The sequence below is a fragment of the Diceros bicornis genome, chromosome 36 (assembly GCF_020826845.1).
Source record: "Diceros bicornis minor isolate mBicDic1 chromosome 36, mDicBic1.mat.cur, whole genome shotgun sequence".
Classification (NCBI taxonomy): domain Eukaryota; kingdom Metazoa; phylum Chordata; class Mammalia; order Perissodactyla; family Rhinocerotidae; genus Diceros; species Diceros bicornis.
Window position 1 is genome coordinate 30071437 of NC_080775.1, and position 27453 is coordinate 30098889.

The 27453-nt window shown below is 35.4% G+C and overlaps 1 protein-coding gene across 6 annotated transcripts in view; it reads right to left on the reverse strand.

Annotated features, from left to right (window-relative positions):
• Positions 1–27453, reverse strand: part of ARHGAP12 (Rho GTPase activating protein 12) — a 124258-nt gene that overhangs the window by 30663 nt on the left and 66142 nt on the right. For 3 of the 6 annotated variants that reach the window (XM_058532729.1, XM_058532728.1, XM_058532732.1), the window contains 6 exons: positions 25653–25916; positions 18489–18629; positions 17226–17306; positions 8015–8140; positions 5032–5100; positions 4610–4684 (listed from right to left, as the gene is read on the reverse strand). In XM_058532729.1, the coding sequence (XP_058388712.1) occupies positions 4610–4684; positions 5032–5100; positions 8015–8140; positions 17226–17306; positions 18489–18629; positions 25653–25916 (756 nt within the window). The remainder of the gene's footprint in view (positions 1–4609; positions 4685–5031; positions 5101–8014; positions 8141–17225; positions 17307–18488; positions 18630–25652; positions 25917–27453) is intronic. The other 3 variants (XM_058532731.1, XM_058532733.1, XM_058532734.1) reach the window with 3 other exon arrangements.

Genomic DNA, 27453 nt, shown 5'->3' on the forward strand with positions numbered 1-27453 from the left:
CAGTCCTGCTTGTCCACTTTCTTCTTTCACTTTCGTCAGAAGTTTTCAAGTCATTGCTGCTTTCTGTCAGTAAGATGGTGTCATCTGTATATCTTAGATTGTTGATATTTCTTCCACCAATTTTCACTCCTCCTTCATCTGAGTCTAGCCCAGTTTTTTGTGTACGTTCTGTGTATAAATTAAACACACAGGGAAAGAAAATGCACTCCTGTCTGACACTTTCTGCCTATAGGAAACCATTCTGTCTCTCCATATTCTGTCCTGACAGTGGCTTCTTGTCCACAATACAGGTTACGTATCAGGGCACTCAAGTGCTGAGGCACGCCCATTTCTTTCAGAGTAGCCCATAACTTTTCACGATCCATGCAGTCACAGGCTTTACTGTAGTCTATAAACAAACATAGACTAACCTTCTGAGATTCTTTGGAGCACTCCAGTAGCCAATGAATAATCTCAATTAGATCTTGTGTGCCTCTCCCTTTTCAAAATGCAGCTTGGACATCAGGCATTTCTTGCTCCATATAAGGTCAAAGCCTTTGCTGCAGCACCTTGAGCATCACTTTACCTGCATGAGAAATTAGAGCAGTGGTCCTGTAGTTACTGCACTCCTTGGCATCTCCTTTCTTGGGGATTGGGATATATATCGAACGTTTCCAGTATGCAGGCCACTGTTTTCTTTTCCATATTTGTTGGCATATTCTTGTTAGGATTTTGACAGATTCAGTCTCTGTGGCATGAAATAATTCTAGCAATATCCCATCTACCCCCGGCGACTTATTGCTTCCTAGTACTTTCAGGGCAGCTTTCACTTCACTTTCTAGAATTACAGATTCTTCCTCATAGAAATCTTCCTCAAAGAAAGCTGTTACCTTTTGTCTCTTCTGTACAGATCTTCAGTATACTATTTCCACCTTCCCTTTATCTTCTCCTGATCAGATAGTGTGCTTCCCTGTTGGTTGTTCAGCATTCCTAATCTAGGTTTAAATTTCCCTTCAATTTTTTGAACCTTCTGGAAGAGACCTCTTGTTCTTCCTTTTTTGTTGTTCTCTTCTATCTCTTTGCACTGGCCATTAGAGTGGTTCTCTTTATCTCTACATGACAGCCTCTGAAAAACTGCGTTGAGGATTCTAATCCTACTTTTGTCACCTTTTACTTTTGTTTCTCGTCAGTCCGTAGCAAGTTTTTGTACTTCTGTCATCCATCTCGATTTTTCTTTTCTTTTGACTTCAGGCATTATCTTTTCATATTTTTCCTTAATAATATTTCTGGTTTTAGTCCATGGTTCTTCTGGTTTTTGGTCAATTAAGTTTAACAATGCAAAATCTGTTTTTTATGTGGACTTTAAATTTGTCAGATATTTAATCCATATTGCAGGAAAAAAAATTATTGATTTTTTAAAAATGTCTACACTATTTCCAAAAATGATTTGAAGGGACTATGAAAAATAAAAGTAATGCATTTGAAAACTAGAAATGAAATAAGAAAAAATGAACATGTTTAAAATTTATATTCAGAGATAGAATTTTAAATCTGGTTTGATTAGAAGAGACAATGACAATATCATGCTAAGTGAACAAAGCCTGTCAAAAAAAGCATATTACATGAGTCTATTCATATGAAATGTCCAGAACAGGCAAATCTAGCGAAACAGAAAGTAGATTACTGGTTGCTTATGGCTTGATGGGATGTAGAGGGGTGACAGCAAATGAGCATACGGTTTCCCTTTGAGGTGACGAAAATATTCTAAAATTGTGATGATGGTTGCACATATCTGACTATCTAAAAACCCATGAATTATACACTTTAAATGGATGAATTATATGGTGAGTTACATTTCAATAAAGCTTTTATAAAAACAAAACAAAAAAAAGAGAAGAGTTTGAAGAGGTAGACAGGCAATTTCCAGAGATTTTAAGATGACATCAAGCAGCTAACACCAATTATGGTATCATTTTCATTTCTAAATTTGTAGTTTCCTTTTTCTTACCACTAAGGCTTTATACCAACCAGATTTTATCTCACAAAAAATGACAAAAAAAATATCTCCTTGTATTAACTGGCTAAGAGTGGGAAAGACAGGCATGACTTGGTGGGAACAGGGTAAGTGGACAAGAGAGAGTAGAGAGCCGAGGGAGGGAGGAGAAGTCAAGGAGGGCCAAAGCCTCAGTGGGGAAGGGCAAGACACCATGGAAGAGGTACACTCCCCATTCCAGAGGGAAAGGAAGAGCTGTAGGTTTATGTCAAAACAGAACAGCCTCAGGTAGAATTAACAGAGCTGTTCGTTTTTCTCACCTGAAGATAAACAAAAAATTAAACTGAGGAAATACTGGTGAGGCAATTCCCTGTGATGGCCATCAGAGGGTACCATGAGTCCAGGATGGTCTAGATGCTTTCAAACTCTTCAGAAAATGGGAAATAATGTGCAAACAGTTCTTTGTAACTCCATGTGTAACACTTACAAATTCACATTTCTAAAATTAGTTAGAAATTCCATTTTACCAAAACATAAATCATTTATCAAAGGTCTTCTTAGGAATTATATATTACCCATATTTAAAATAGGTTAAAAAGGTTTCTGACTTCTCTAGATGGACTGATGAATTATAGTAATAGAACCTTAGATTCATGCAGGAATTCTTGACAAAACCACTAAAATCATGTTCACTTTTATCTTTACTTCATGTTTATGTAACCAGGACTGTGTTAAATAATGCAAAAGATAAAAAGTAGAAACTAGTCCCTATCTATCTCTTAGGAGTTTAAAAACGTTAGTAGGGAGAGGAGGGGTACATGGGGTAATTTTCACACCATTCAATGCAGTAAGTGACTTGAGAGTTCAGAAAAACAAGAAGAGATCATTATCATGTTGGGGTTAGTCCTGCAAGGCCTCCTAAAGAGTCAGCGCAGGATTTGACTCTAAGTGTAGAAAAACCAAGGACCACTGTAGGCAGGGGTAACTACCTGAGCAATGTCAGAAGGAAACGTGTACAACATGTGATATGAACCATAAAAGACCCGACTAGGCTACAGAATGGAGAAAGAGTCAGAAAAGTGAAACGGCATCTGTGGAATCTTCGCCTCTGACTAAGAAATCAGAAGTATGCTACTAAAAAATAGTCTGTTACAGGGGCCGGCCCGGTGGCGCAAGTGGTTAAGTGCGCGCGCTCTGCTGCGGCGGCCCGGGGTTCGCTGGTTCGGATCCCGGGCGCGCACCGACGCACTGCTTGGCAAGCCATGCTGTGGCGGCGTCCCATATAAAGTGGAGGAAGATAGGCACAGATGTTAGCCCAGGGCCGTCTTCCTCAGGAAAAAAAGAGGAGGATTGGCGGATGTTAGCACAGGGCTGATCTCCTCACAAAAAAAAAAAAAAAACAAAAAAAAAAAAAAAAAAAATAGTCTGTTACAGTTTCATAATATAAGGAAGTAAAAATAAGTGTTTGTCTTTTAAAAAGCTTTAAAAGTTTCATTTATTCAACAAATATATACCGAACAGCTACTAAATGGCACTGCAGTGGTATTGGGGTTACTCTGTTCCCGCTCTAACAAAGCTTTTCTTTGTCTAGTGGGGAAAAGAGACATTAATAGCAAGTTGGAGGTTTCTAGAAGAAACAAGAAATAAAAAGACTATTCTATGTAATCAAATAACATATACTTAAATGCTATGAAGAGTATTACAAGGAAACCTGAACAAATCCAGAGGATTAGAATAAAAATCTCTGAGGAAGCAAAGTGTGAACTGAGCTCTAAGGAATGAACAGAAGTTAACGAGGCAAGATGTGGGAGAGAAATGTTTCAGTGGGTAGAGGAAGGACCCGTGCAAAGACCTTGAGTTGAAGGCTCCTTTGAGGAACGAAAAGGGCAGTGTAGCTGGAGGAAAACGAGCAAGGAGGGAAGAGGAGGACACAAGAAGTATGAGGCAAGGCTGGAGAAGCAGTCAAGAGCCAGAGCATGCACAGTCTCGTAGTCCTCAGTAAAAATTTTAGTCTTTGTTCTAAAAGAAAAGGGAAGCCACTGAAGGGGAACAGCGGGATCAGCAAATTACAGGAAAGAATGGTGGAGGGACTACCAATACGGAGATCAAGTACAACTTCATCCAAGTTAAGTTGGTGTCTCAGGAGAAGTCACTCAGAGGTTTTTCAGTTTAGGGGAACTTAAAGCTGAGTTATGTATCTCTGATATTCATCTGGCATAGACGGGGCCATGTACTTTACAGTAGAGGAAAAAAATGGTGTCTGTGCTCATTGAGGAGGAGGGACATGCTTCTTACCTTTGGACTGCTGGCCTGAGGAAAAAAGGGTAAAGTGTAATTTGATAGTATTCTCTGGGGATTTTTATATTTATTTTTAAAAACCAAACAAATTCATCACTTACAAATATGGTATATAAACTCATCATGAAGATACCATATTTTGCACAAAAAGGGGCTTTTAAGTCAATAAAATCTGATGTTTAATTTAATCCTATTTTAATTATAATTATTTTTTTAAAACCAATGAAATTTAATAAAAGCCTAAGAAATATTTAAACATTACACTTAGAGAAAATTACTTTACTGAAATTGATTGAAATAACTGGACTATAATATACTACATGTTGCTACCATACTAACTGTATCTTGGTGCTTTGGTGAAGAGGGAGAAGACTCATTTTCAGCAAAGCAGGGTTTTGAGGCAGTTGGAGATTCCTACAAGAAATAAGTAATGAACAATGTTACTCTATTTTATATAATTATATTTCTCCCTCTACTCACAGTGGGAGAGCTTAACAAGGAAGGCTAAGAAAATTTTTTTTCCTAATTACTTTCTTTCTATATTCAGCTCTAAAACTAATATGGTACTGATTTGAAAACTACAGCTGTCATAAAGTTTATGAAACAGGGCATATTTTATACCAATTACAGTTAAATTTAAATACTGCATACAGAATTACTCAAAAGAAATGATACACGTTGCCTTGAAATCATGATATTGCATTAGCTTAAAGTAAAATCTAAACACTCACGGATAAAAATGTAATAGTCACCATACTAACTTGCTCTTGGTGTAGTAGGTATGAATATCCAGTACTAGGCGAGAAATAGTCACAGGAATTACCTGGCAACTGCCAGAATAAGAATTTTATTTTAGTCAACAGCTATGTAAGAAATTAAATTAAATTGCTATTAATATTTAAAGTAATTTTAATAGTATAGCTAACTTTTCAATTATTAGCAATAAGTAAGATTTTTAAAAATGCAAAGAAGAAACCTCAGATTTAAAGATTAATAACTCACTAGAAAAAGAAATGTTTTAATGTCTAAGCCCACAAGAAAATAGCAGCAAACCAATAATGCGCATTTTTAAAGCAATTCTGCTTTGTCAATATTAAAACATGGTATGTGATTTCTACCACAGGTGTTTATAAGACTATTCATGGAGGATAAGACTGAAAAAACGTTTTTTTGCTACCAAGAGCCAAGCTCCATTTAAATTTTCTCCATTCCCCTACATGCTTTGAATAATTTCAAGAAAAGAGAATTTGAAAAATAACATGCCAGTATGTATTATTAATTTTCCTATAAAACCAAATAATTTCTTTGAACATTCATCCTCACATCTGTATCAATCTACTTTTCTATGCTTATGAAACTGGATAAGGTACAGTCGCCAAACCTGGGAATTTGTGTTAAATCACAATGTAAAAAACTTTTAACTCTATGTCTATTCACTTAGAAACAAGTCTTCAGGGTTATATCCTATACAATTTGTAAATACAGAAACCAGGTTAACAGTGAAGTTTACAGGGAAAACTCCTGAAGGGACAACCTTACAAATCAAACATTCAAGGCCTACACTGTTAATGGTGAAAACATTAAAATCACATCAAATATATCCTTACAAAAAGAAATTACACTTAATGCCCAAATCTCAGTTTAGCCTCATTTAAGTATTTTTTTCTGACAGCTTCAGATGTTTCACTTTTCAATTTCCCGTCTTCTAAAAAGAGTCTAATATTAAAACAGTCTGAGTAAAAGAGGAAAGATTTGATGACCCACAAACTAGAAAATAAGTTATTGAATAAAATGAATAGTAATCACGGTTTTTCATAACATTATCAGTCCTACAGAAGAAAAAACCACACAGTAATAATGTATGTATAACAACTATAATTATTACAAACAATTATTTTACATTTATACATTTATTTATGTAGATTTATAAGTGTTTATGCATATATAAATATATCTTAAATGTCTACAAAGAGCAGGTTGTAGTACAAACCATATATTGGCAGAAACAGACAGATACATATACACACAGACATCACACAGCTACCTCCTCCAGGGTTCTCTGGCAACTGAATTAGGACCTATGTCATCATAACAACACTTGCTACATAGCATTAGGTTTCTTTGATTACATTTCAAGTTATACACACTTTACCCCTTTATCATATATTAGTCAGCTAGTCTGTCCTGAAATAGTCCCTCTTTCATAACCTCAAATCTTAAAAAGATATACACTAGGTGATGATAACAGAAAAGTTTATAATCGTCTATGACTCCATTTATAAAGGGTAAGGTGGGGGGAAAAAGAGAATTCTACCCCAAAATAAGCAAATCTCTGATCTCAAGAAAATCATAGTCTCACAACTCTGAAATAATTAGATGAAAAACGAAATGTAATAAGAACTTCATGCAAGTTATTCTAATAATAGACTGAAAATGAATCTCAAGAAAAATTAAAAAGGAGTAAAAAATTTTAAGTCTAACATCACCCAAATAATCATCCCTTTTGTTCTGGTACGAAGAGGGAGTGGAGTTGGTCCAACAATGGCTTTTGCCTTAGAGCATTATATGTGGTATTTAGGAGCTTTCTGTACACACTAAATTGTAATCTGGTTCTTGGAGTCAAACGCATTTTTCTATTAAAATCTCTAGGAATCTTACCTACTCAGGTTAATTTCAATGCTAATATATTTTGAAGCATTCTTCAGTAGCACAGACGCCAGAATTTCACTCCTTTAATATGCCATCTATATTCAACCACATAACATTCTTACAAATAGAAATCAGAAACTGGTCTAGTACTTTCCTTGTGCTATTAGTCCATCTTATAAACATAATGTGTGCAGACTGCTTCTGCAGCTCCACAAAAGTCCGCTTTTTAATTTAACAAAGATCAACTTTATAGTCGCTGTAATACTAAAAAAATACTCGTTTTGACTGATAGATTGAGATAATTTATAAAGAAATTGAAGACTGAAAGTATCCAAACAGAAAAATATGCCTGAGGAGAGAGTTCATCCTGTTTTCACTAACACACCTAAAAATGCAGGTAACCTGTTAATTATGCCAAAAGAGAAACCTGATGGTAAAAAATAAGAGTCCCCAATGACAAATACCTTTTTAAAATAATTTACTTAGTTTTGGGGTATTACTGCCACCTTCACATGATAACATTAGTATGCCTAATGTTCTGCAAATCTGTACTAATTTCCTACTCTATCCCCAAAATGAAGCCACAATGTAAACATGTAACTCACAAGGAAGTTAAAAACTTGATGACTTTTCCATTCTGATGTTTGCATCAAAATTCATCCCCTATTTGAAACAGAGAACATTACTTCCCAGACTGATAAAAGAAGCTCCTTGTACAGAGAGCATTTAGGGAAACAAGGAGTAAGATTTCAATTTTCCCTGGAATGGGGAAATTAATTAAATTTCTTTACTATAAAACCTCCTAGAGATTGAAGACAAACAAACAATAACAGATATGAGGCTTTAAAATAGGGTTATTAAAAAAATCTGTCACCTACTAGGCTCAAATGTATCAAGGTATACATCATTAAGCCACAAATAAGTCAGTTCCTTGTGCAAAAATCAAAAAAACTACAAAACCAAAACCCACTCCAGGACCAACTGATGCTATATACAATAAAACAGGAGTTATCAAAGTAATAGATTAACTAAGGAGAAAATAAAATAATAAAGTACTTGCCAAAATTCTCAACAGATTTTCTCCAAAAGTCCTACCTTGTCATTGGTGTCCAACACAATGGTGCTGTGTCTCCACTTTGTTAATACTATTGGTTCCTGCAGCCGCCTGTCCAAGCTCCTACTTTTAATTATTTCTCTTTGCTGCTGGGATGAAGCATTATACTAAAGGAAACAAAATATACTTCATAAATCACAGAAAGAAAAGTGAGACTTAAACATGCTGGCTCCCAATGACACATGACAGTAGGCAAAGTTCATCACAAGACACTAACATGAATTTTCTGGGCTCAGTTTTCTCATCTTTGACCAGCACTGTGGCACAACTGGAAGATCATCGATTTTGCTGTTGGAGAAACCCAAGTTAATGTTATATTTGGCAAAATATTTAATCTCCCCAAGTCTAACTTTCATCAACTTTAAAACAAATCTAACAAATATTTCATTCACAGAGCTGTTATAAGGATTAAACAAAGCATAAAAAGTATCAAATATTGCACTAGCAGTAGGGTCTTAATAAATATTAGTTATCATAATTTATAAAATGAGGTCATTGGAGGAATTAATATTTTAAGGTTCCTTCTACTTCTAAAATCCACATAAATTCAACTTTTGGTTTAGGTCTTAAAAATAATGCTTACAAACACTTTAACAGTATTTTCACATTTAAAGGGTCGTTTGTTCTTACTTTTGCTTTCACTTATAGGCTAAACATACTATTATTTGTTTCTCTGAAGTGGTAAAACATAACCAGGTCAAAGCTAGAGATGGTACTAGTTCTAAAGACCAATCCTGAATATATCAGTTGTGCACAAAGGATAGGCAATAACTGCTAAGAAAACTGCATATAAAATTAAGAACGCATTATCAGTAGGCATTAAATCATGAAGTGTTTGAAATGTCAAGCAGATCACCAAGCAAAAACATCGAGAAATGTGAAGTTTAACAGTTATGCTGTTTATACAGGCAATTTTAGTAAATTATAAATAATAAATTACAATAAAATAACAAAAGAAAACTAATCTGCATTTTAAGGGATACATTCTTCCTCTGAAACCAAAGGATACCTAATATCTACTCCCCTCACCCTTAAAAAGCCCAGTAAATCTTAAATTTTAATGACTCTGATTATAATTTCAATGAAAGTATATTTTGCGGATGCTTTGAATATTAAAAAATCTTCCAGCATCTTTCTCCACAACATGCCATTTCCTTCTCTCCAAAATGAGTCCTTACAGGCCCCCAAAATGTCTCCCAAAGCTGTTACTTTGTTAGCCAAAGCCAGGCAATCACATACGGGTGTTTGTTTTTAATTCACTGTTGCTTAACAAACAGCAATTTTAACATTTATCACAGAAGTTCACAAAGAGATAATTTCTAGAATAAACAAAGATCAAGCTTAAAGGTGAGCAAAAAAAAATTCTGTGCCACAAATCCCCAAGTGAAAAGAGACTCAATTATTAAACAGGACTATATTTTCCTTTCAATATAATCATCGTTAGCAACAATTAAAATGTATAGTTGTATGTGAACTTTAATGGATAACTATCCTAGCTTTTAAGCTTTATAATTACTACAATTGTTTAGAAATCCTTTCTATGTGGCAACAAAAATAATGTAAAATTAAACTGGGTAATAATCACAATTTTAAATGTGCTGATGGTTTTACTAGGCAACAGTACGTTCATAAAAGCAAATAAAGCATAAATGAAATAGATATAAAACCTAGTGTAGACAGAAGACAAAAACAGTGTCACATACTTACAGAAAAGAAAAATAAGACAACCCCACACTTAAAACACACACACACACACACACACACGTCTAGTTAAACAAGATAGCTAAAACTTAACATTTTTCTAATCCCTTTAAAAACACCTTTTTTGTTTTAAGAATTTTAACTGAATTTTTATTTGAATTATTTCAAACATAAACTAAAGAATATACATAATGAAAACCCACTATTGAGCTTTAGCATATCTAACATAAGACATTTGCTTCAGGTGCTTTTTTTTTTTTTTTTTTTAAAGAAATACAATATTATAGACATATTAGAGGCTTTCCGAATACATCTTCCAGAATCCGTTCCTCTCCCTCCCTCCCAGCAGTACCATGTAATTCAGTGCTCATCATTCTCATGCATTTTATACTTTGATACATACTTATGTATCTATAAATACATATTACTTGTGGGGTTTTAAATTTTATATAAATGGAATCATATCACATGCATCATTTGTCAATTTGCTTTTTTCACTCAATATGTTTTTATTTTAAAAAATGTACCCATGTTGGTGAATATGCAGCTCTAACTTATTCACTTATTTTCACTTCTATATAATATATGTAGATACCACAACTTAACCATTTTGCTATAAATAGCTATGTCCAAGGTGGTAGTACTAATTTACATTCCTACCAGCACAACATAATGCTTTGCACTGCCCTACTTGGTATTGTTGAACTCACACACATTTGTGTATATATAAAATAATGTATGTACATACGCACACATCTAAAAAATTCTAAAGGGTGAAATGTTATCTCAATTTTAATTTACATTTTCCTGATTACTTGTAAAATTATCTTTTCATGTATTTATTTCATGTATTTCCTCTTCTGTATATGGCTTAGTAAAATATTTTGCCTATTTTCAACCCGGTTACCTTTCTCTTACTGGTACATACAGAAAGAAACAGGAAGTTTTTTATATTTTTTGGATTCTAAACCTTTGTAAGCAAGTGAGTTGAACATATCTTTTCCTAGTCTGTAGCTCTTTTCCTCTCTGTGTAAGGTATCTTTTACATTAGAAGGTTTTATTTAATTTTGATGTAGACACATCTGTAAATTTTTCCTTGCATAGTTTTTCCTTATACAGTCTTGTTTAAGAAATCTTTCCCACTCTGAAGTTAAAAATACTATTTGATATATCCTTCTACAGCCTTTCAAGTTTGCTTATTACATTCACATCTCTAATCTACCTGGAATTAATCACTAAGTATGAAAGGAGGTCAAGATCTACATTTCATTTTTTTCTTTTTTTTTTTTTTTTAAAGATTTTATTTATTTATTTTTTCCCCCAAAGCCCCAGTAGATAGCTGTATGTCATAGCTGCACATCCTTCTAGTTGCTGTATGTGGGACGCGGCCTCAGCATGGCCAGAGAAGCAGTGCGTCGGTGCACGCCCGGGATCCGAACCCGGGCCGCCAGCAGCAGAGCGCATGCACTTAACCGCCAAGCCACGGGGCCGGCCTGACATTTCGTTTTTTTCATGTGTATAACCAATAATCTCAGCAATATTTATTGCACAGTCCATGCTTAACCCATTGATTTGTAATGCCACATCTGAGCTTTCTAGTCTGTTCTCCTGGTCTGTTTCTCTACACAGATGCCCTTCCTACCCCATCTTAATCACCACAGCAGGAGCCCCAGGCCTCATGTACCACCCCCTGATTCTCCCTACTCAGAAATATTTTGGTTCTTCACAGACCTTTGTCAGCAATAAAATTTAGCATGAGTTTAAAAAGAGGTGGGGAGGGGGATAGTAAATAGAAATGCAGTGAAATTACAGATTCAAGTGGATACTGTTATAAAACCAAGCCTCCCAATCCAAGATCATTAACAGTATACTCTACACCATTTACTCAGGTCTTCTTTTACGTCTTTCAGTTTCATTCTGAAATTTTCTTCATTTAAGATCTTATAAACCTTTAATAGGTGTATTCTTAGTTATGACTCTTCTTGTTGCTGCTGCTAACGTAGAGGCTCTTTATTCCCATCACATTTTCAAACTGACTTTTTACTTGATAAATGGGTAGTTTTTATGTTGATTTTATATTCAGCAACTCTGCTGAACTTGCATCAGTTTTGAGTTTGTAGGGTCTCTTGATTTTCTAATAATCAAAAGAATAATTGTATGTTTCTTTTCAACTCTATTATTTTTCTTTTATTTTATTGCTGAAAAGAAGCAGCTGATAGACAAGTTCTAGTCTAGTTCCTAACTCTAATGGGAAAACTACTGTTATCTCACCATGAAGTATGAGATTTACTGTAGATTATTTGATAAATGACCTTTAGCATGATGTAATGTATCATTATATTTGAAATGATTTTCTTGTAGAAGCATATAATTCGGTTATACTTTTTTATCCATTCTGAAAATCTTTTAACAGGTGCGTTTAGATCATTTATATTTAATGTAACTGTCTGTATGTTAGGATTAAGTCTGCCATTTGATTATGTTTTCTGTTCTGTTGATCATTCCCATTGCTCCTTTCCTGCCTTCCTGTGGGCTACTTGAGCAGTTTTTACTACCACATTTTAATTTATCTATAGTTTCTTGAGTCTATCTCTTGTTACAGTTTTTCAGTGCTTGTTCTAGACAATTTACATAATTTATCACAGTCTACTAGTATCAACATTTTACCACTTCAAGTGGAATGCAGAAACCTTACCAACAATTATATCCCTGTACTCTCCGTCCTTTATGATGAAGTCATCTTAAATATCTCCGCAAATGAGTACTACTTCAGAAATGTTATTATTTTTGTTTTGAATATCAAACATAATTTCAAAAACTCAGGACAAAAGTCTCATCAGATATTCACCCTTCCTATGGTTTCTTCATTTCCAATGTTCCAAGTTTTCTTCAGTTATCGTTTCCCTTCTGTTTGAAGGACTTCCTGTAGCAATTCTTTGAGAAAAAGGTTGCTGGCGATAAATCTCAATTTACTTTCATCTGAAAATATCTTTATTTTACTTTCATTCCTGAAGGATATTTTTGCTGGATGTACATTATGGGTTAACAGTTCTTTTCTTTCAGCATTTGAAAAACGTTACATCACTTCCTTTTTCATGGCTTCATGATTTCCAGTAAGACGTCCACTGCCTTTCAAATCATTATTACCCTATAAGTAACGTGTTGTTTCACTGATTTGCTTTCAGGATGTTTTTTTTTGGTGGTGGTAGAGGTGGTCTTAGTTTTCAGAAATTTGATTACAATGTGTCTGGATGTGGATTTCTTTGGGTCTACCCTATTTAGTGTTTACTCAGCTTCTTGAATTTGTTGGTTTGTCTTTTGCCAAATTTTGGACATTTTCAAACATTATTTCTTCAAATATTTTTCAGCCTTGCACTTTCTCTCCTCTCCTTCTGTAGAATGTTAGATTCTATCTAACAAGTGTTAGATCTTCTGTATTTTCCACAGATCTCTGAGGCTCTGTACATTTTGTAAAAACCTATTTACTCCTCCTGGGACCAGTAGGGTAGCCTGGCATGCTCTTCTCATGGCACTGGCAGAAGCTGGAAGAACAAGCCCTGGTGCACAAGCCCATTTCAGTGCTATGCGTGGGACACATTTGCTCACACCCTATCAGTGAGAGCAAGTCACATGACTGAACTCCGAGGCAGGACAATACACTCCCATCCACAGTGGGAGGCCACCACAAAAGTACACAGCAAAGAGTATTGATACAGAAGTGGGTAAAGAATGGATCCAATTACGCAATCTACCACAGTAGGTAATCTGGTCTTTTACCCTTGATGGCTTTTAAGATTGTCTCCCTATACTGAAGTTCTGCAGATCCAGTAAACTTCGTCAATATGTAGATTTATTTTTATCTGTCCTAGTCAGTATTCAGTTAAAGACCAATGCCTTCCTTCAGTTTTGGAAAATTCCCAGAAATTATATTTTCAAATATTATTTCTCCACCATTCTCTTCTTCTGGACTTTCTAGTATATGAATATAGGAAACTCTCCACCCATCTTCCATTTCTCTTAAGTATGCTTTAATGTTTTTCAGCTTCCTTCCTGTCTGCCTATAGTTTACACCATCCACCAAACTTTTTATTTCAATGACTTTTTCATCTCAAAGATCCTATTTTTTATCATATTCACCTATTCATGTATCATGTTTTTATTTTTCATAATTTCTTGTTCTTTTTAAATGAAAGCCTTCATTTAACTCTAAATATCCACAACATAAAGTTTCTATTAAGTTATTAAGAAAATTAATTTCATCTGGAGTATAACGTGCTGATTCTTGATTTTCTCATGTCTATAATAGCATTAGAGTTCTTCATACGTTTTATGTGGAATTTTGAAGAGCAGACTCATTTTGAGCAGGAGAGGTTTGTTTTGTTTTCTCTCTTCATTCATCCTTTATTTTTCTCTCCCAATCCTTCCTCCCATCTAGCAGTTTTGTGCTTTCCTCACCTAAACCCAATTTAGAACCAGGTATGTATAAATGTATATGTATGCATATTCTCCTACTTAGCTGTCATATGAACATGTTTCTTCTTCCCAAACTTATAACAAACTTCTTGAGGGTAAAGACCATGCCCTATGCATTTGCATACATTACAACACACACACAGTACTGAGCACCAAAGACGTATTCAGAAAATAGTAGTTAAATTAAGTTTCTCATATCTGCATTGGGGGTTACAAAACTATCTAACAGACCTTATTTTAGACTTACGAAGTGTGAAATTGCTTAGGGTACAGAATTTAACCTGCAATTTTCTTTATCATACAGCAACAATTCATTAAATAGTTGTTCTGGAACATCTTTCCATATTTCCTCATTCTCAGTGTATCCAACCCAAACCTCCTCCCCACATCCAATTTAAGTGGAAGTTCAAGAAACTGCCAAGACCCTCTAACTTTATCCTAGTGGCAAATGGCAGCAGAAAATAGATAAGATCACAAAACTAATGACTCAACACTGATCACAATCAGCACCCATTTCCATTGTTGTAGAACTACCCTTTAAGATTTTGGTATTTAACTCAGTCCCTTGCCTCTCTTCTTTCACCCAGGGAATCTCCAGAAGTAGGCTTCCTAATACTGAATCTATAAGTCTTTTAACCAAGGAAAAAATAGGAGTTAATAAGAAACTGAATAAGAATATTTAGTTATCTGGTTAAGTAAAGGTTCTAAATTGCTCCTTATGTAAGGTCATCCTAGAAGCCTCTCCTTTCAGTGGACCCTGGCCTGAGACAAATCATTCAAAAGAAGCCCCGTGTTTGATCTCATTACTCCAGGTAATCAGAAACTACTCGGAAGGAAGATAAGGGATAACAAAAGATTCTTCTATAACTCAAATGATATTTGAGGTACTGATAGGTCAAATTTACCAAATGGAACAAAAATTTAATATTATATGTTTAAATTATGTAATTAATATTATATTAATGAAATATTAGTCTTCTATAATCTGAACCATTTTCAGTGAGCTAAACTTTCAGCATATTTATCTTCTGGTTTCTTTAAGTCAAAATCAGATGTCATATTTTATAAGCCTCATAGAACCAATCACTGTATATAGTTTTTAATAGTAAATAGTTATGTCCCCAAAATATATTCCTATCCCAGCACATAAGGTACTATATATTTTGACCCATTCTGGTGAGTGATGTTGATAATGGGGGAGGCTATGCATGTGTGGAGGCAGGGAGAATATGGGAAATCTCTGTACCTTCCTCTCACTTTTGTTATAAACCTAAAACTACCCTAAAAAAATACAGTTGCTAAAAAAAAAAAAAAAACCACTATGGGATAATATCTTCATGACTCTTTGCATATGGGAGTTTTTGTAATTAAAATATTAAAATTACCTTCATTAACACTAAGACGTTAAGTTGCAAATAGTATTTTAAAAAACAATCTTATTGTCTAAATGTAAATTTTAATAGGACTTTTAATATAGAAAGTGTTAATTTAAACAACAAAGTTGTTAAAAATATGAAATAGTTTTTACGGTTGAGCTGGGCAAAAGAGAAAGTACCTATGTAAAATGTGTGATAAAGGATCAGAAATGCTTATTTGAAGATGTGACAAGGGTTTTTTAACTAGAAAATTCTGGGGCTGTACTTGACAGCCAAATTAACGAAAAGAACCAGTACTCCTTTATCCCTAGCCCCCAATCCTGCCAAGTTTCCATCAGAGCAACCTACATTGTTCCTTGAGATCATAACATTTTAAAAGCTGTCACAGTTATAATGGAGCTCTTCTGCTACTGACTCAGCACAGATTTGCAAGCATGTTCTTAGAAGTCAGGTACAGGCTGTATATCTTATTCTACTAGTATCAAGCCTTACAATTTCATAAAATAATTAAAGGCCAGATAACATTCACACAGGAAGAAACCACTTTTAGCACTAGTTTACTAGATTAGTGTTTCCCAACCGTCAGTCAATTTAGTAACACCTAGTGATTTTTTTCTATATCCATGTATCTTGAATTATATTTTTCTTTAAATTGACTTACTTTGGGAAGAAGACAAATTTCTTTAACAACAAAAGTCTATCTGATAACTGACACTACAGATTTGTCTACTAATTATAGCTGTTTTCTAAAACATTAAAATAATGTACCAACTGAAATTTAAATGTTCATTCAGATATCATTTAAAATTATCTCAATACTAATAGTGACAAGTATATGACCACTCTGAAACCTAGTGAGTTAGATAAACTCAGCCCTGGTGAACCTATCTGAAAAGAGAGACCCAGTGAGACCCTAGAAGATCTTATCACCACATGCTGCTAATGACAGACTCAATTACAACACACATTTACACAGGAGAATAAACTTGAATATTGAGTTGCTTTTCTTTCTCTTAATTAAAAAAAAGATTAAAAATTAAGACTAACTTCATGTAGAAAACTCAATATATTCAAGGAAACTAGATATAAGATGGCATTATTGATACCAAGGGGGATTCTTATTTCCAGGAATAATGAAAAATCGATTTCAAGTACAAAAGAATTTCTGAATAGGGATTATCAGTATTATATAGCAGAGATAATACACATCTTTGAAAAATTTAGCTGGTCAAAAGATTCTCAATGAATTCTCAAAAAACTAGTCTTGCTGCTTTTTAAAAGTTGAATAAGGGTCCAGCCTGGTGGCGTAGTGGTTAAATTGACGCGCTCCACTTCAGCAGCCCAGGGATCGCAGGTTCAGATCCTGGGCGCAGACCTACACACCACTCATCAAGCCATGCCGTGGCGGTGTTCCATATACAACATAGAAGACGACTGGCACAGATGTTAGCTCGTGGACAATCTTTCTCAAGCAAAAAGAGAAAGATTGGCAACAGATATTAGCTCAGGGCCAATCTTTCTCACCAACAAAAAAAAGGAAAAAAAAAAAGTTGAACATTTAAAAATAAATCTGCTGAAACCATTTTCAGATATTATTTCATCTACTAGTTCTAAATAGAAATTCAGTGTTAAGGTTCATTACCTTTGGCAATTCCCATTCTGACCGAGATCCATCTGCACTGTAGTAATATTGTCTACCATGCTCGTCAACATGCTTGAGCCACTATAAAAACAAAACAAGCGTAATTTTTAAAATTTAAATAAAAGTGAGTTTAAGGCTATACAACCAGAGATATTAGATACTATTCTTATAAATTTTATTCTACTTCCTCAAGAACACTGCAAAAGAAATTTAACAAACTTATACTAATAGACTTGCATTTTAAATTAGGTAAGAATAAACTCAATATTAAATGTGAATTTATTTTCTCTCTCCTTCTTCCAATGTCAAGCTAGTGATTCAAGCACCACTTAACAACACAATAAATACATAACATAAAGATACACAGATGTACATATATGCACTGGACACAAGGCCACATTCACCCCGAAAACAGGGCTGAGAAATTACCAAAATGAAAATTTTTTTCAATCGTTAAGTATAAAATTACTGAACAATTTAAGTCAACCTTCATGCAAACCCTTAGGAATTACTTCCTATAGCCAACACATCTTATTCAATATGATTTAAATAACAGTAACAACAAAACTTCATACAATATAACACAGGGAATATAAGGGGGAAAAGCCTAAGTATTGCTAACATAAACACATGATCCTGATTGTGAAATAAATGAAAACTACTGTTTCCTAATGTTCTAATGTCAAATAACTAAAGCAGGAACGAGGGGCAAAAAGCTACCTCCATTTATTTCCAAGAGTCTATTCTCTAAACTAGCATGACCAACCAGTTACCTTCTCTGAGGATACTAGATGTAACACACACATAAAATTTCAATATGCATTCCCAAACTAGTTAATTAATCATAAAATACTAGATTCATGGTTTTTGTTTTACATAACTTGGTTATAAAAGAAAAAGGGGTATAGGAAGTGAAGTGGTATATCACAATGCCATGTTGAGAAAACTATTTCCAAAAAACTATTTCCCAAGAAAAATAAAAAGAAACATGTTTATTGAAGAAGTCTAAACAGAATGATACTCAACAGGTCTACTTTTAAAAAGGTCTGTCTTAAATGGGTTTCAACACTACAAAAATCACTCTGTAAGCAGTTTAAAACCATGAATCAGTAGCTATACTGCGTTTTCATGTTGTCAATTGGCATAATTACAGAATTATAATAAAGAATATTTTCAAGAGTTTTTTACTTCTAAAACTTCAGTACACAACTATTTTATGAGAGGATTCTGCCAAGAACACTAGATGAGAAAAAAAGAATGTACCTTTTCATTAGTATAGTCACTGGTATATAAGGTATGCCCACGTTCATCCAACTCTTCTGACCAACCCCTTGGAGGAGAACCACACTGACTATCTGACTGGCTGTAACAAATGCTGTGGTAGTTTTCTTCTGATGAAAGAAGCTATAAATAGTCAGAAACATAAGGATTTTTCTTCTTTGAATATATATATATATATATATATATATGCAATAGTTGAAAATCGAAGCGATTGACTTTACTTGGCTATTAGTACTAAGATATCTTGAATAAATTTGAATATTTAATTTTCAAAACACTGTTTAGTCTTTTAAAGGGTATACTGTAAGTGGTGAGGTGAAATTAATAGTTATTTTATCACATTAACGCAACCCTAGAAAAATTCACCATAATAAAATTGAAAACAATGTTTTCAGACTGAGAAATAAAAATGCTACCTTCTATTTAATGCTGCTTTTGAACTGAAATCAGGTTAAAAAACGACAGGGGTGTGTATGTGTATACACACCTATGTGTAAGCAAAGTAGGGGATGAGGGCACTTTGCTAGACTGAGCTTCTTGAAAATTCTCACTCACCTATATCTCACAAGTTCCTAGCCAAATGCTTGGCAAACAGTGCTCAATAAATGTATCTTGAACTCTTTTTTGAAAGTATGTGGAATGGGGAGGAGGGAAAAAGACACTAGCTTTGTAACACTATATTTCACGTTCTAATTTATTGGCAAGTTTTCCTAACTCACTCAACACAATGCTTATTAAAGACTGTTGGGGGCTGGCCCTGTGGCTTAGCGGTTAAGTGCACGCGCTCCGCTACTGGCGGCCCGGGGTTCGGATCCCGGGCGTGCACCAACGCACCGCTTCTCTGGCCATGCTGAGGCCGCGTCCCACATACAGCAACTAGAAGGCTGTGCAACTATGACATACATCTACTGGGGATGTAGATGTAGATTTTGGGGAAAAAAAAAGGAGGATTGGCAACAGATGTTAGCTCAGAGCTGGTCTTCCTCAGCAAAAAGAGGAGGATTAGCATGGATGTTAGCTCAGGGCTGATCTTCCTCACAAAAAAAAAAAAAAAAAAAAAAAAAAGACTGTTGGAAACTAAACTTCAAAACAAGAAAAAATATTATTGAGAAAATTCAAACACAATACAGAGAGATTAAGAAATTCAGTGTGGAAATAATTTAGGTATGCTTTACTTTAAAAAAATGTGATAAACTCCAGACATTTAAAAGAAGCAAATTAGAATATCAAGAAAATTTAACCATTTCTGCTTTTTCAAGCAAGAGGCACCATAATGTGACTAAGTAGCAATTTGCTTACTGCACTTAAGCTTCATTCATTCAACCAATATGTACTAGGTTAACTCGCATGTGGAAATTACCCTTCCAGGGTCACTTGCAGGTAAAATAGTTTCTGCAATTAAACCTTAATCAGATAATATTTTCTACCATCGTAATTTAGTCTGAAACACTAAGATGTGTAGATCCTCAATATTGGAGAAGTAACTTAAAGACATAAATATCCTAAAACTAATATGTTCACCAAAACTGACATAGACAACTTCACAGAAGCCTTGCATAAATTGAGCTGTATATGTTTCCTAACAGTAATGTTTTTTAAAAAATGGACAACCTAAACAAAAAATAAGGATTTTTATTTGAGACCATTTAAAATGTAAGCTCATGTAGGACAAGTGCAACATAATCTTTTAGAAACACAATAAAAGAAGGCAATCTAATTGGTAAAATTAATTTAAGAAACAAAGTCACTAAATCATTCTTTTCATAAATATGATTTTTTAGTTGACAAAATGCTCACCATAATTTCCCAATTTTTGTGCAGTAAAATGTTCACTTCTACCATGAAAAGTAACCTCTGGTAACTCAACATGTTTTATTACACTACAGAGGTAGTGGTAGCTTTAAGAGTAGCTTTAAAATCTTAATATTTGCCACTAGAAAAGACACATTTAATGACAGTTAAATAAAAATTAAGATTATTTTTGGTAAGCATTCTCCAAATATTAACTGTTCTATACTAAATAACTCCATTCAGCAGGGTACCTGGCCTAGCAACCTTGGGGTAAATATTTTGCAGCAAATGTAGCCTAGTAGAAGTATGAGGAGGCCACACAGATGTTCCATTTATAGAAGAATGACAAGTAGGTACCCAACTGATTGCCCAGATGAAAACAGTTTAAAATATTACACAAAATTTTTTAAAAAATCATCTAGGAGTAAGAGGTTAGTTAAGAAATACTCAGAGGTCAAAAACTAAGTGGAAGCAAGAATCCAGAAAGATAAGTAGAATAAAATGACCAGCTTTCTCCTTGAAGTTATTTGCCAAACCCTGAACTAGAACGTTAGTTTTCAAGGCCATGCAGAAGTACTGGGGAACAGGACCCAGAACCACCAAAGGCAGGGAGTCTAAAAGGACACCCCACAATAAAGAACTGGAATCCCAAAGAATTATACTCACATATTATGGGTGAACTAGAAACAAACCTGGTCCCTCTATTCCACACTAGGGAAATCACAGGAATCTTCCCAAATAATTGGGGGAAATTGGAAGAATCCCTAACCACAAGCGAGTCTTTATGCAATCCAAATTACTACTACTTAGGTGGCCTATAAAAACTGAAAATTTAGTCACAAATGTTCATAGGATACTAGTTTTCCTAGGCACCTGGCAGAAACAAAGCATAGCCTCTCTGAAGGAATAAACTTTCAACCCCAGCATTAAAGACTTCCTATATATGAATTTCTAAGAATTATAATCTCACATTAAACCACACAGACACACACACACACACACACACACACACAAGATGTGAAACAAAACACCATGAGTGAGAGAGAAGAAAAACAGACAGCATAATGAGACTCTCAAAGACTTTATATACTGGAATTACCAAAAATAAAATATAAAAAAAGACTAAAGATATGACAAATAAATGCAATATATAGGGGCCGGCCCTGTGGCTTAGCGGTTAAGTGCGCGCGCTCCGCTGCTGGCGGCCCAGGTTCGGATCCCGGGCGCGCACCGACGCACTGCTTCTCCGGCCATGCTGAGGCCGCGTCCCACATACAGCAACTAGAAGGATGTGAAACTATGATGTACAACTACCTACTGGGGCTTTGGGGGAAAATAAATAAAAATTAAAAAAAAAAAAAAAAAGCAATATATGATCCTTCACTGGATGCTTCATTGCAGGAAAAAAACTGTAAAGGATATTACTTGACAAGTGATAAACAATGAATATTAACTATGTATTAAATAATATACCAATATTAAATTTGAGTATGATAAATGTGTTTTTCACCAAAAAAATGGTTTTGCTGGAAAATGTCCTTATACTTAGAGAATAAAATATTATGTTGTCTCCTCCAAATGGTTCAGAAAAAAATTACTGTAGGGTGAAGAGGTGGAAGGAGGGAGAGAGAAATAGAGTAAATGTGGCAAAATGTTAACAACTGATGAATCTTGATGAAGGGCATCTGGTACATGGACGCTCACTCTACTATTCTTTCTACTTCTTCACAGGTCTAAAACTTTTCAAAGGAATAAGATGGGGAAGCTCCTCCAAACGAATAAAAAATAACACATTTTTTAAATTCAAGGATTGGTTTAATACCAAATAAAGACATAGATGAAGAGAAAAATAGCAAACAGAAGCTAGATTTGGAAATGATTGAGAATGAAGCATGGAGAGACACGGAGATAATATTTAAGTGTATAAGGGAAATCAAGAGCCATGACAAAGAGAGTAAGGGTATTAAACAGTCATCTAATCAAAGTTCCAGAATGAGAGGAAAGAGAAAATGGGACAGAAGCTATATATAGATAATGACTAAGAATTTTCCAGAACTGATCAAAGATAGGACTCTATTTTTTTTTATTTATTTATTTTTTGTGAGGAAGATCGGCCCTGAGAACATCTGCCAATCCTCCTCTTTTTGCTGAGGAAGACTGGCCCTGGGCTAACACCCATGCCCATCTTCCTCCACTTTCTATGGGACGCCGCCACAGCATGGCCTGACAAGTGGTGTGTCGGCGCGTGCCCGGGACCTGAACTGGCGAACCCCGGGCCGCGGCAGTGGAGCAGGCGCACTTAACCGCTTGCACCACCAGGCCAGCCCCAAGATAGGACTCTTTAAATTTAGGAGTCCCAACAAAGCCCTGGCAGGAAACAGAAAAGATACCTTCACCTAAACGCATCATAATGAAATTAGAGATACAAGATCTTAAAAAGCTGCCAGCAAGAAAAGACAGGTTAATCTTAAAGGAATGACAATTGAATTTTCAACATCAACAATGGAAGCCTGAAAACACGAGAATGAAATCTTCAATGAACTAGGAAAAAACAAACAAGTAAACATTCAACTTAGAACTGTACACCCAGTAAAGATATTCTTCAAAAATAAGGACAAAATAACACATTTCCAGACAGACAAAAAATATGATTCTATCACTAACAGATCCACACTTAAGGAAATTTAAAACTATATACTTAAGACAGTAAAAAAGGTATCCAAGATAATATAATTTGCATAAAGAAATGTGATAAAAGAAAGTGGTAAATATGAGGATTAAGAGTCACCCTGTACAACAATAAGGGGGCTAAAAATAGAAATAAAATATAAGACAACAATAGCATAACAGCGTGTATAGTTCTTGTACAGCTTTCAGGAGCAAGAAGATATTGATTAACTTTAGACTCTGTAAGCATGCATGTTAACATTTCTAAGGCAGGGTTTCTCAACAGCAGCACTACGCACATTTAGGGCCAGAAAGTTCTTCATTGTGGGAGCTGTCTTGTTTATCAGGATGTTCGACAGCACCTCTGGCCTCTACCCACTAGATGTCAGTAGCACTTCTCCAGTTCTAATGACCAAAAGCGTCTCCAGACATTGTCTCATGTCCCCCAGGGGGCAAACCTGTCCCCAGTTGAGAACCACTGTTCTAGGGTAACTACTAAAATAATAAGCTTCTGAGTTAAGATGGAAGAGTGAACACCTGCTCTCTCTCAAACCCCAATAAAATAAAAGCACTTAATATCTTAAAAAGACCTAAACCCCCAAGAAAAGGGAGAACACAAGAAGAGACAATAGTCATAAAACTCTGGAAGCTGAGAAGCAAATGAACAAAAAATGAAATTATCCACAAAGAAAGCAAAATCTAAACTGGTGGGGTGGGGGGTGGAGTTGGAGAGGGAAAATGAAATCCAACAAGTTTACAGAGCAGAATCTTCAAATGGCTCCGGAATGACAGTATTAAGTACTCCTGGAACTGGGAGTGAAGGCAGGGGTACTAAAATCACCAGGATCTCCATCTTCCTGCCGGCTGCTAGGTGTGCATGCACCCCTCCCTTATCCTAGCAGAAGTACAGGGATTTACCCCTCTCAAGAGGGAAAAACAGGAAGATTCTGAGTTGGGAGACAACAGGGACAATTGGGACACAGGTACCAAACAGAAAGAGGGGGAGACCAAGGGACTCTACACAAACTGAATGCCCCCACTACCAAGACCCTGGCAGCCCTGACTTTCCAGGCAGAAGATTTTAAGACTTCTGTGGAGACTGATTAGTCTAAAAGGAAAGGCCTAATGGTTCTAACACTGGAGACTCCCCAACAAGCAGCTGACCCAGATTGCCATAAAGTGAAGTTCAAAAGGCCTTGCACTGTGAGAAAAAATTATTTCCAACCTAGAATTCTATACTCAGGCAAACTATCAATTAAATATGAGAGCAGAATACAGACATTTTCACACACACAGTCTCAATTTAACCTCCCATATGCAACCTTTCTCAAGAAGTTACTGGAAGATATGCTTCAGCAACTTTGGAAATACCTATTTATTTTTACACAATTTGCGCAAAGACTAGTAGTGTAAGCTGAGACTCTGATATACAAATAACTCTATTTATTGAAATGGAAAGCTAAGAAACATGTTAAAGGTTCCTGTGTGTACTTTACACTACTTTCAATTATTCTATAATTTAGCCCTTTCCCTAATTCTCCCAAATTATTAGATTTTAGTTTATTACTGCTACACAGGACAACTTATTTTCAAATATTTCTAGATATACAATTCAAATAATTTTCCTAACACTTTCCTTATTATTGTAACACGGGAACAGTTTCTCTCACTTTTCTCGATCTCATTCTTGAACACTAAAAGTACAAGTTATCACCAAACCAAAGCTATAAATAACCAACTGAAAAATAGGACAAGAAGAAGGGTTATTAACCACAAAAAGCTTTTACATTCTGCTGAATACAGGATGTGTTACCTGGTTTTTCCAGCTCCTACCTAACTGGAGTTCTGTTTTTACTGTGCAGCCAGCTGCTCTCTACAAGAGCAGGGTGTCCCATGCAGGTGCAGGGCCCCTCTATCAACAAGCAGGATTTAACTCTGTTCTATCAATCCCACCCAAGCTTCTCCTGCATATCTAAACAGCCCCAAGGAATCTCTCCAGACCTCTGAAATGAGTGTTTCTCAAAATATGGCTGGCCAAGTCACCGCACCACTCACCAAGACGTGTGCGGGAAGGTGAAACCAAGATGGGGGCGGAGGAGAGTATGAACGCTTGTTAGAGAAAGCAATGACTTCAGAGTGAATTGTCAGACTTACAGGACGGTCTACTTGCAGCAAAGGAATTACATTATACTTATGTCCCTTACATATAAATAAAAGTGATCTTGTACCTCTGACTGAAAAAAACTGAGAAGTATCTTGGTAGCCATACCAAACCAACAGAGAAAAGTGTCTGTTTTAATCAGATGAAAAACTTTGTGTTTTATTTTATATTTATTTGGCTAAGTCACCTTGTATATTTTCTTTCCTTCCTTTTGTAAAAAATGTCACTGCTTGGGTAATAACAATGATTGAATTAGTATCTTCTGGCACATGAGGGAAACCACTGGTACCAGGCAACTTCAATCCAGTTAATTCTCATACTAGTAAGCATGCTACCAGGTTAGCCACTGTCTACTAGTTAGAGATTAGGAAGTAACTAGCATTAACATAGTAAAACTTGGAAAAACTTTTAGTATCTTAGAGATTGTCTACCATTTTGATACCAAGAAACAAACCTATTCACTTGTGTCTCTGAATAACGAAAAGAGAGTTTGGTCACTCACTGGTTGACTCCTTCATGACTCATACCTCTTGATCTCCTGGACTCTGGGAATCTCCTTTGCTTGTGTTTGTATCCCGAGTCCAACGAGGTGGTTTCCAAGTTCTTTCCTGTGTTCCTCTGTTATAGTAATAACAACGTCCGGAACTATCTTTATGAGTTTCCCATTCTCCATTAATCTGAATTGCTGGGCTCCCAGGAAGCGGGGGGAGAGCAGACTGGGATATTTTCAGCTCTTGCAGATTAGCGTAGACAGGAGAATCTGGCCGTCCTTGATTTGGAGGTGTTGTTGCCTGTGAAAAATGTGACATATTTATGTTTCAACTGGCATAACATTTACACATTAAAATTAAATGAAACAAGATTTATAAACATATACACTAATTCATTTAAAAAGATATACAGGTGTACATGTTCTTTCTAAAGAAATAACAATTTAACAGTTTTAATATTCATAGTTTGATTGAAAAAAATATAAAAGCTTCAAATAGAATCCAAAGTGTGCTTAATAACTTTCCTTCACTCTGAAAGAATACTCAAATAGGGGGCTGGCCCAGTGGCACAGCAGTTAAATTCGCCCGTTCTGCTTCAGTGGCCCGGGGTTCGCCAGTTCAGATTCTGGGGGCGGACCTACTCACTGCTCGTCAAGCCATGCTGAGGTGGCGTCCCACATAGCAGAGCTACAACTCTACAACTACGACACACAACTATGTACTGGGGCTTTGGGGAGAAAAAAGAAAAAGAGGAAGATTGGCAACAGATGTTAGCGCAGGGCCAATCTTCCTCAAAAAAAAAAAAAAGAATACTCAAGTAGAAGTCTGAAGCTGTGGATTCTAATTCAAGATCTGGCAGTAACAAGGAGTATGACACTGGATTAGATCACTTCATGTCTGTGAAACTGAATTTTTTAATCTCTGTAAATGAGGGAACTGAATTAAACCACTAGGTCTCCTTTGGCTCTAAAACTCTATGATTTTAGGCAATTTTTTAAAATATAAAAAGTCTTACACACGGGTAACTCAGCATTTATAAACCATAAAAAGAAAGATTTTATATCATAAGCTCTAATATTAAATCAGGAATATAAGTGAAACATAAAGGAGATACAATACTTCAGCTTAGAATTTACTACATTCTATTCCTTCCGTCGTAATTTCTCAGTAGCCATAAAAAAATCATTTAATCTTCCCCTAGTTTCTTATTTGTGAATTGCCTAACAGTGGAAAAATAAGAATTAGCAGTAACTCTGATTTACATGCTTAATCTCAACCTACCGCTTTACTTTTTGTTTTTAAATGTCTCACTAGATGTCAGTCAAGAGCAGAACACTCTTCCTGCATCCTGCATGAGCACATTGTAAACCGTATTACGTTAGAATTCTAGCTGCCGAAGGAAAAAAGCCCACGTCCGAGAACACCTTTTTACATGTATGTTAGTATTTGTGGTTATATTTTTCCTTTTACAACAGGGTTTCTCAACCGCAGCACCACTAACATTTTGGGCCAGATAATTCTTTCTTGTTGGGGGGCTATCCTGTGCACTGTAGAATGTTTACTAGCATCTCTGGTCTCTAACCACTAGATGATAGTGGCATCTTCCCATTGTGACAACTAAAAAGTCTCCAGACACTGCCATATGTCCCCTGGGGACAAAACTGCCCCTGCCTGAGAACCACTGCGTTACCACATAAATCCTCGAGTTATATTCAGATATTCAATTACTTCTACAATGTACCTAGAGTTTTAGGAATGCTTTAAACATTGAATTAAAAAAGGGAAATGTGGATGGATACACTGGATCAGTTTTATTAAAATTAAAGTACTTTAACTT